At 40.4% G+C, this 11,300-nt stretch overlaps 1 protein-coding gene across 1 annotated transcript; it reads right to left on the minus strand.

Moving 5' to 3' along the window:
* Positions 1-8,291: 8,291 nt before the first annotated feature.
* ARL14 (ARF like GTPase 14) lies at positions 8,292-10,443 on the minus strand. The gene is made up of 2 exons (XM_068965876.1): positions 9,826-10,443; positions 8,292-8,320 (listed from the first exon to the last, which is right to left on the minus strand). The coding sequence occupies exon 1, from the start codon at positions 10,441-10,443 to the stop codon at positions 9,865-9,867; it is 579 nt and encodes a 192-aa protein (XP_068821977.1). The 3' UTR covers positions 8,292-8,320; positions 9,826-9,864.
* Between the last annotated feature and the right edge of the window lie 857 nt (positions 10,444-11,300).

An 11,300-nucleotide genomic window follows, 5' to 3' on the forward strand; every position in this document is an offset into this window, starting at 1 on the left:
AATGGAAGGAACCAGTAAATTAACCATTTCCTGGGAGAAATGGTTAATTCCAGGTCTGAGGCAGCTGAATAGGGAAAGTATAAGATGACTCAGTGTCCTCCCAAGAAAGGAATTACTCAAAGACAAACAGGGATGTCAACAGAACACAGAGGCTGCTTCAAAGAGCTTCTCCTGGGCGAGTTCAGGATAGTTTGAACATTAAAAAGAATTGTACAGAAATGGATTATAGCAGTCTCAGTAACAACACAAATTCCAGGAACTTTCTTCACATACACCTCCACCCCACTTACCCCAAATATTCTGACTAATAGGTCTGGGGTCAAATTTGAGAATTTACATTTGGTGGCAGGGGGCGGGAAGCCTATCATTCTGCATGTAGGATCTTAGTTCCCTGACCAGGGATCAAACCCTTACCCCCTGCATTGGAAGTGCAGAGTCTTTGCCTGTGGATCGCCAGGGAAGTCTCGAGAACTTCCTAATACTTTCCTAGCAGTTTGCAGGTGTTGCTGTAGATTATGGACCTCAGTTTGAGTAGCACTGGATTATAGAAGTTTGAATGTGAAAATATCTGTGAGTCCATAACAAAAGAGTAGGGAGAGGGGAGATTGCTTTCTTATGGGGAAGGGGATTTAAAAAAAAAAAAAACAGCTCTTTTTTACAGAAGTATGCCAGCTGATAAATGTAAAAGGAAAAACAGGTTTAGCAAATCACCATTTTGCAGTTCCTAGTGTAATAACTGACTCAGGAAAGGCTTGTCAATGGATGATAAAACCATTAAGAGAAAGGCTTTAGGGGAACAGAATGTTCATAGTCTCAAAATATCATACTTATTATATTAAATTACTTATTAAGAACAGAGGGAAAAGTTATATTTTTTACCAGGGAGAAATCTAGTGGGCACTATCATAAAGGAAGTGACCAAATATAGCATCATCAGTAACAGTGTGACACTGTGTGCCTACTACTGGATTTAGTGGGAACTACAACAGCATCTATGGAATGTTGTTCAGTTGCTAAGTTACATCCAACTCTTTGGACCCCAGGGACTGTATAGCATGCCAGGCTCCTCTGTCCTCCACTGTCTTCCGGAGTTTGCTAAAATTCATGTCTATTGAGTTGGTGATGCTGTCTAATCATATCATCCTCTGCTGCCTCCATCTCCTTGGCCTTCAGTCTTTCCCATCTTCAGGGTCTTTCCAATTGAGTCAACTATTTGTGTCAGATAGCCAAAGTATTAGCGCTTCAGCTTCAGCATCAGTTCTTCCAATGAGTATTCAGGGTTGATTTCCTTTAGGATTGACTGGTTTGATCTCCTTGCAGTCCAAGGGAATTTTAAGAGTCTTCTCCAGCACCACAATTTGAAATCATCATTCTCTGGCACTCAGCTTTCTCTAGGGTCCAACATTCACATCTGTACATGACTACTGGAGAAACCATAGCTTTGACTGTTCAGACCTTTGTCAGCAAGTGATGCCTCTGCTTTTCAGCAGGCGGTCTAGGTTTGTCATAGCTTTCCAGTGTCTTCTAATTTCATGGCTGCAATCACTGTCCACAGTGATCTTGGAGTCCAAGAAATATAATCTATCACTGCTTCCAGTTTTTCCCCTTCTATTTGCCATGAAGCAATGGGTCTGGATGCCATGATCTGTTTTGTTGTTGTTGTTGTTGAGTTTTAAGCTAGCTTTTTCACTCTCCTCTTTCACCCTCATCAAGAGGCTTTTTAGTTCCTGTTCACTTTCTGCCATTAGAGTGGTATCAGCTGCATATCTGAGGTTGCTGACATTTAATCTTGTCAAAAATGTTTACTTGAATTTAGTCATGAAGAAACAATCAAATAAACCCAGACTGTGGGACATTCTTTAAATTATCTGGATTGGACTCTTCAAAAATTTCTAGGTCATGAAGAAATAGGAAAAGATAGGGGAAATATTCTAAATTGAAAGTGACAACCAAGTGATACAGATCTTAGATTTTTAAAATTCTATAAATAAGATCTGTTTGAGGAAATTTAACTATGGACTATTATGATATTTAATTAGTGTTTAAAAGTCTATGTATAATGTACTATGGTTACATAAGAGAATATCCATTTTAAGGAATCAGATGATAAAGTATTTAGGCGTGAGGTGTCAAGATGGTTGCAATTGTATGTATGTATAAATGGCAACCCATTCTAGTATTCTTGTCTGGAAAATCCCATGGACAGAGGAGCCTGGTAGGCTACAGTCCACAGGGCCGCAAAGAGTCGGACACGACTGAGCGACTTCACTTATGGGAGTGTAGAAAGAAAGAGCACAAATATGGCAAAATTGTTATAATTATTAAAGTGAAACGTATACCTGTGTTAATTTTACTTTCAAGTTTTCTGAAGGTTTGAAGTTTTAAAAAATAAAACATCAAGGAAAAATTAAATCCCTTTCCCTTCCTGTTTTGGGGTGGTTCAAACAGGGCTCCTAAAATGGGTAGGGGGACAGGGAAGGGGGGATTTGTGTGGAAAAAAAGCCAGAGAAAAGGAGTGTTTCGGAACACACGAGAGGATCAAGAAGTATGATGCTCCCGTATTAGGTAATGGACAGCCAGGCTATAACAACCTCCAAATCTCCAACACAATGGAGGTTTGTTTCTTGTTCAAGTCACTGTTCTAGGTAAGAAAACAGGCTCACAAAGGTGAAGCAACCTGCTTAAGAGCCAGCAAGAGACAAACTGGAACTCCCACCCAGATGTCACTCCAAAGCCTATCTGCTGGTTTCAGTGCAGCACTCTGCCCCTGAGGTTAGTGAAACTGGCCTAGGCCCACCTCTGCCATTCTATTCACTCTCCAGCACGCTCGCACTGGATCCATATTCCGTCCCTTAGAGGCGGCCTCAGGCCCTGACAAGACCTCCCTTGAGGATTCAGACCATTCATTCATTCCTTCCACAAGTATCTTTTGGAATACCTTTTACGTCCTAAGCACTATTCTAGGATACAACAGGGAACAAAGTCCCTGCTTCCATGAACTTACCTTCTAGGGAGGGAAAGGAACAATAATTGAGTAAATGATACAACTTGAGTAAAGGCTATGAGAAATGGTAAACACGGTGAGAGGTAGAAACTGGAGGGATGAAGAACTTCATTCAGATAAGGATTCAGGGAATGCCTCTGCACATTGGTTGGGCCTGAGGAAAGTGTATTCTCAGCTCGGGAAATAGCAAGTTTAGGGGTCCTAAGACTGTAAGAAATTAGCAGCAAAAGAGCAACATTAAGGCAACTGTGACTAGAGAGGGACAGGGAGGGGAGAGAAGCAGAAGGCGGGCCCAGGTAGGGTAAGAAGTGGACAGAAGTATTAAGACAGGGCAGTGATGGGATCTGATTTTCATCTTCAGACCTCTCCTGCAGAATTCCATATGGATAATGCAGCCATCTGGGTGAGAATTGATGGTGGCCTGAGGGAGTGATGGGAACAGGAAAGTGGCCAGAAGAGATGCATATTGAAGAAAAAGCTGACAGAATTTGCCATAGATGTGAAATATGAGATGGAAAGGAAGATGCCTTCTACGTTTTGAGCCCAAGACATACTCTGATACATCGTCCCATAGGTTTATAGAAACAGAAATTTAATGGTAAAAATTGAACATGCCACATTATTGCTCAATTCATTGTGTAATACTTACATGTGGTTTTCTTTTTGAAATCTAGGAAACCGGAGGACTAGGTTTAGTAAGTGCTTAATCATTTCTTATTTCTTTAAAGTGGTATTGATAGTATTTGTTATGCTGCCCCATAAGACTTTGTGAGAACAAAATGAGGTAATGTTTGTGAGTATACTGCCCACATGGTTATCATCTAATAATCAACTTTTGTATTTGTGTGATATTCTCAAAGCAAAATGTGCTTTCTTGTGCTAATTTTCTAATGTGCTTTCTAATCTGCTAATAGGTAATACAATACTAAAAATCTGTGGAAAATTCTGAAAGAGATGGGAATACCAGACCACTTGACCTGCCTCTTGAGAAACCTGTATGCAGGTCAAGAAGCAACAGTTAGAACTAGACATGGAACAACAGACTGGTTACAAATAGGAAAAGGAGTACCTCAAGGCTGAATATTGTCACCTTGCTCATTTAACTTATATGCAGAGTACATCATGAGAAATGCTGGGCCGGATGAAGCACAAGCTGGAATCAAGATTGCTGGGAGAAATATCAATAACCTCAGATATGCAGATGACACCACCCTTATGGCAGAAAGCGAATAAGAACTAAAGAGCCTCTTGATGAAAGTGAAAGAGGAGAGTGAAAAAGTTGACTTAAAACTCAACACTCAGAAAACTAAGATCATAGCATCCAGCCCATCACTTCATGGCAAATAGATGGGGAAACAGTGGAAACAGTGGCTGACTTTATTTTTTTGGGCTCCAAAATCACTGCAGATGGTGACTGCAGCCATGAAATTAAAAGACACTCCTTGGAAGAAAAGCTACAACCAACCTAGACAGCATATTAAAAAGCAGAGACATTCCTTTGCCAACAAAGGTCCATGTAGTCAAGGCTATGGTTTTTCCAGTAGTCATGTATGGATGTGAGAGTTGGACTATAAAGAAAGCTGAGTGCTGAAGAACTGATGCTTTTGAACTGTGGTGTTGGAGAAGACTCTTGAGAGTCCCTTGGACTGCAAGGAGATCCAACCAGTCCATCCTAAAGGAGATCAGTCCTGGGTACTCATTGGAAGGACTGATGTTGAAGCTGAAACTCCAATACTTTGGCCACATAATGCAAAGACCTGACTCATTTGGAAAGACCCTGATACTAGGAAATATTGAGGGAAGGAGGAGAAAGGGACGACAGAGAATGAGATGATTGGATGGCATGACCGACTCAATGGACCTAAGTTTGAGTATACTCCAGGAGTTGGTGATGGACAGGGAAGCCTGGTGTGCTGCAGTTCATAGGGTTGCAAAGAGTCAGACACGACTGAGCGACTGAACTGAACCCCCCATTCTCTGCCTCTCATAACCGTAAGTCTTATCTCTCTCTTTTTTTTTATGAGTTTTGTTTTTAGGTTTCACATGTAAATAAGGTCATATAGTGTTTATCTTTCTCTGTCTGACTTATTTCACTTAACCTAGTATCTTAAGGTTCTAGGAAGGATTTTTTTTTTTAATCAAAGAAGGACAATGGTAAGGGGTAATGCATTTTTTAAAAATATGCATATTTCCCATATTAATAATTTTGGGAAACTTAGGAAGAACTCTACTATGAAGTATTTCATATTGCCATCCCCCTAAGATCTTCCTGAAATCAGAAACTCTCTTGCCACAGCCTTTCAGCATGTTTCTTACATCTCTGTTACTGTACGTCATTCATTCTACCTAGCTTGTTTTTGCAAAGAAACTTCTTAATATAAAAGCAATATATATTGGCTTGGATTCCCCCCCTCCTCCACTTTATTGAAGTGTAACTGACAGATAAAATTGTAATACATTTTATATGTATAATAATAAAGTACACAGTATGATAATTTGATATCATATACATTGTGAAAGGATTTCCACAGTCAAGTTAATTAACACATCCTCCTTTACCTCACATAGTTACTTTTTTTGTGGTGATTGTGGGAATATTTAAGAGCTATTCTCAGCAAATTTCAAGTATATAATACAATTTTGTTAATCACAGTCACCATGCTGTACATTAGATCCTCAGAATTTGCTCATCTTGTAATTTTAAGTTTGTACCCTTTTACTAACCTCCCCATCAGCCCACTACCACCATCACTACCCCTTGGCAACCACCAATCTACTTTCCATTTCAATGAGTTTAGCTTTTTTAGATTCCACATATAAGTAAGATCGTACAGTACTTGTGTTTCTCTGTCTAACTTGTTTCTCTTAGCATAATTCCAAACTACAGGTTCATCCATGTTATCACAGATGTCAGGATTTCTTTCTTTTCATGGCTGAATAATATTCCCTGTATATATACACCATATTTTCTTTATCCATTCATTTATTGATAGGCATTTATATTGTTTCCGTGTCTTAGTTCAGTCGCTCAGTCATGTCCGATTCTTTGCCACCCTCATAGACTGCAGCACACCAGGCTTCCTTGTCCATCACCAACTCCTGCAGCTCAGTCAAACTCATGTCCATTGAGTCAGTGATGCCATACAGCCATCTCATCCTCTACCGTCCCCTTCTTCTCCCACCTTCAATCTTTCCCAGCATCAAGGTCTTTTCCAATGAGTCAGTTCTTCACATCAGGTGGCCAAAGTATTGGAGTTTCAGCTTCAGCATCAGTCCTTCCAGTGAATATTCAGGACTGATTTCCTTTAGGATTGACTGCTTTGGTCTCCTTGTAGTCCAAAGGACTCTCAAAAGTCTTCTCCAACACCACAGTTCAAAAGCATCAATTCTTCAGCACTCAGCTTTCTTTTTAGTCCAACTCTCACATCCATATATGACCACTGGAAAAACCATAGCTTTGACTAGACGGACCTTTGTTGGGAAAGGAATGTCTCTGCTTTTTAATATGTTGTCTAGGTTGGTCATAGCTTTTCTTCCAAGGAGTAAGCGTCTTTTAATTTCATGGCTGCAATCACCATCTGCAGTGATTTTGGAGTGCCCCAAAATAAAGTCTGACAGTTTCCATTGTTTCCCCATCTATTTGCCATGAAATGATGGGACCAGATGCCATGATCTGGCATCTTTCACTTTCATCAAGAAGCTTTTTAGTTCATCTTCGCTTTCTGCCGTAAGGGTGGTGTCATCTGCATATCTGAGGTTATTGATATTTCTCCCTGCAATCTTGATTCCAGCTTGTGCTTCATCCAGCCCAGCATTTCTCATGATGTACTCTGCATATAAGTTAAATAAGCAGGGTGACAATATACAGCCTTGACGTACTCTTTTCCCAATTTGGAACCAGTCTGTTGTTCCATGTCTAGTTCTAACTGTTGCTTCTTGACCTGTGTACAGATTTCTCAAGAGGCAGGTCAGGTGGTCTGGTATTCCCATCACTTTAAGAATTTTCCACAGTTTGTTGTGATCCACACAGTCAAAGGCTTTGGTGTAATCAATAAAGCAGAAGGAGATGTTTTTCTGGAATTCTCTTGCTTTTTCGATGATCCAGTTTATGTTGGCAATTTGATCTCTGGTCTTGAACACCTGGAAGTTCACAGTTTACGTACTGTTGAAGCCTGGCTTGAAGAATTTTGAGCATTGCTTTGCTAGCATGTGAGACGAGTGCAATTGCATAATAGTTTGACCGTTCTTTAGCATTTCCATGTCTTGATTTACTAAAAATAATGTAATGAATGTGGGAATGCAGATATCTCTTCAAGGTAATGATTTCATTTCTTTTGGATAAATACCTAGAAGTTGGATTGCAGGACCATAGTGTTCTATTTTTAGTCTAGCTTGGATTTATTTTTTGTATTTATATATTTATTTTATTTTTCTTAAAGTATACATGTTATACAATGTTGTTTTAGTTTCAGATGTACAGCAAAGTGATTCAGTAATACTTTCATATAATATATATCTTTTTAAAAAGATTTTTTTCCTTATAGGTTATTACAAATATTGAATATAGTTTCTTATGCTATACAGTAAGGCCAGGTTGGTTATCTATTTTACATACAGTAGTGCATGTATATTAATCCCAAACTCAGTAATTTATCACTCCCTCCACCCCTCTCCCCTTTGATGACCATGTCTGTGGGTCTATTTCTATTTTGTATAAGTTTATTTATATCCTTTTTTTCTTTTAGATTTCACATATAAGCAATATCATATGATGTATGTCTTTCAGTGTCTGGCTTACTTCACTTAGTATAACTTGCAAGTCCATCCATGTTGCAAGAAATGACATTATTTAATTATTTTTTATGGCTAAGTAATATTTAGCTTGAATTTATCCTTTTTTAAAAATAGTTTTTTTTCTGGCTGCACTGTCTTCACTGCTGAGCACAGGCTTTCTCTAGTTGAGGTAAGCAGGGGCTCCTCTTAATTGCAGGGTGTGGGCTTCGCATTGCAGCGGCTTCTCTCATTGCAGAACACAGGCTCTCGGCACACAGGCGTCAGTAACTGTGGCACACAGGCTCCATAGTCGCAGTTCAAGGGCCTAGAGCACACAGGCCCCAGTGGTTGCGGCTCGTGGACTCTAGAGTGTGGGCTCCATGGTTCTGGGCCACGGGCTCAGTTACTCCGCGGCATGTAGAATCTTCCTGGACCAGGGATCAAACCCGTGTTCCCTCCATTGGCTGGCAGAGTCTTATTCACTGTGCCACCAGGGAAGTCCTGATTTATCGTCATTGAGCTCACTGAAGACAGAGGCCATACCTTATTTACAAAACAACATCAAGGCAATTAACAGCACAGGCCTTGAAGTGCCTATTTCCCTCCAGGCAGTTATGAACATTAAATGAGTAGATGTATGAAAGTGTTTAACACAGTTCCTGGCACACACAGTATTCAACCTACGGTAACTGTAATTAAAGATATGTCTACTTTATTACTTGAATCCCTGCCATGCAACACAGAAGGATTTGTTGCCAAACAACAAATCAGGGCCAGGGCGAGAGAAGAAAACTACAGAAGGAATCCAGGAGCAAGCACCGTCCCTTTATTGCTTTACTGCACCTTTATTTTCCTTTGTGACCTTACAATTTGGAGTCCCTGAGGCTGCACTGCAGGCCTGAGGCCTGCTTCTAACCCAAATGAGCCTTGTTGGTGGCAGGGTAGAGGGAAAGAGTGGCTTCTGTGAGTCCCAGGGCCTCTCTGGGACTTCTGAGCCTCTCAGGGCAATTCCAGTTCAATCTCCAGTTCTTTCTCCCCTCTTCCCCTCTCCAACAATGTCACTGGAGAATCTCCAACTGATGGGACCTCCAGTGACTAACCTGTACCTTCAACGGGGTCCCCCAGAGTTGGGGACTTAACACTACCTCCTGCATGAAGCACTTCTTGTTTCCCCAGGTCAGAATGAGGCTCTCCTGTTACAGCACTTAGTACTTATTGCCTTATTCTATCTGCTGGCTTTATGTTGTTTGTCTCCCCTGTGAATTGCCAGGTCTCTGACAGCAAAGTATGGCTCTGGTTCCTGTTTGATCAGTACAGTGAGCTGTACATACGTTCCCAAGTAATAACTGTTATACTGAATTCTACCGAAGCCAGTCTGAGAATTGCAGCCTCCAACTGGACGATAAGTTCAGACCTTACCCTAAGCTCTAAGATGCTCTCTTGATCCCCAGAGCTCTAAGATACAAACTTCTACTTCCTATAGGAGAACACAGCCACTGGGCAATTGACAGCCTGGGGTTCATGGTTGACTCACTGTAAGAAGTTTCTAGCAATAGATTTTTAAAACCTAGCAGTAGTACAGTAAAACAAAACAAAATCCCTTTATTTAGGAAATAGGGATTTATAAAATGTTAACAGCAAACCTTTTCCTCTTCATAATTTAAAGTTCATTTTTTTATACCACCCAGCTATTACACAGGAGCATTGTGGAAACTGAATACCTGTAACAGCTGGAAACAGTCTGAAAGAAGTCTGATTCTATTAGCAGGTTAAACTTTGTTCTAGTAGTCACATAAAAATAATAAGGCAATAATTTATTTGTTCCCAAATATGATTATTTGGAATCATCAAACATGCACAAAATTGTAACATTTTCATTCACAATTATCATTACCACATAGTTTGCTAAAGTGTTTGGCCCAAAATAACAATTTTCTAGATATTATTCCGAGTTGTTTAATGGAATTTAGGTGAAATAACATTTCAAGAAAAGTTTGTCAACTTGGCAATTTGCTTTTCTTACTTGGTCTGGGAAAAAAAAAAATTACCCTTTCAACTTCATCAGCGTCTCTTCCTCCACTTGGACCTCAGTGCTGCTTGAAGAATGCTAAAGTGTCTCCTCTTGATCTCATCTGGCTTTTCACAAATCCAGTTAACTTCTGGAACCCCTCCATTAGTCCATCCCCAGTGACGGCACAGCAGGGCTGCACACACCAGTTCCGGTCACTGCAGAGTTGCTTCACTTTGAACATCCTGGTGATGTCCTCAGCACTTAGAGCTCCAGGCACATCTTGTTTGTTGGCTAACAGGACCACAGGCACATTTTTAATGTACTCATTCTTCAAGATGTGCTCAAACTCTTTCCTGGAGTCTTCTAGTCGCTGTGTGTCCGTACTGTCCACAACATACACTAGCCCATCAGTGTTCTCACAGTAGAGGCCCCATGTGGCTCTCATTTTCTCTTGTCCTCCAATGTCCCAGACCATGAGCGAGACACCTTTTGCCAACTCAATCATCTCCACATTGAAACCTACTGTTGGGATAGTCACAATATCCTTATCAAGCTTCAGTTTGTAAAGAAGGGTAGACTTCCCAGCAGAGTCAAGTCCCAGAAGAAGAATTCGGGCTTGCTTGGCTTTGGGCTTTTTAGAATTCAACAGACCCATTTTAGGCTTTTAAAATTTTTCTTTAAAGACCTTCTCTTATGGCCGGAGCCACTGTTTCCTTTCTAGGTCCTGCATGAAAATGTTAAGAAAGAAGAGAGCAAAAGCTTCATGAAATAGTCTTAGAATAGGAACTTACATGCCTTTATGTTGTAGCTTATCGACTTGATTATGGGCAAACAATGTTTTATTTGCAGTCCCAGCCAATCCTGAGGAATCTACAGTGTGAGTAACCAGCCAGTGTCATAGAAGCTCAAAGGGGAAATTCTTTGTGAGTGAGCAGGACTTAGGAGGGGCCTGCCTGTGTGACACTGCAGCTTGTTCTCCTCCCAATGTTGGGAAGCTAGGGTAATCAAAGACTTGGACAGAGTGTGGTTTTGGTAGCAGGATAAAAACTTAACTGTACAAGTGGTTTGTGGCAGTCCTCTAGTTGTTTGACTGTTTATCTTACCCCAGTTGTAAATAAGTAACCAGACTTTTGAAGTCATGAAGGGAGAGTTTATCTCACACTGCCCTGAGCAGTATCTTTAGTACTTTCCAGATTACTCAATAAGAAACTTTAAACCACCCAAAGTTACCTGAACCTTACTCCCATAAGCATATAGAGAATCACTTCTTTAATCTTCTTGGTAGGAAATTTACATTATTCACAAGACCAGATTTATAGGAGAGGGAAGTTTGTAACACAAACGCTTTAAAAATTAAGCAGTCCAATTAAAGGTGGCAAACTGAATACACGTATTTATCTCCTCTCCTTCTCAAGACTCCACCAAAATGATGGTAATAGAGTAAAAAGAAAATATAAATTCATACCGAGAGCAGGAGAGTCCACTGAACGATGAGAGATTTCCACATCTCTC

The sequence above is a fragment of the Capricornis sumatraensis genome, chromosome 1 (assembly GCF_032405125.1).
Source record: "Capricornis sumatraensis isolate serow.1 chromosome 1, serow.2, whole genome shotgun sequence".
NCBI classification, from domain to species: Eukaryota; Metazoa; Chordata; class Mammalia; order Artiodactyla; family Bovidae; genus Capricornis; species Capricornis sumatraensis.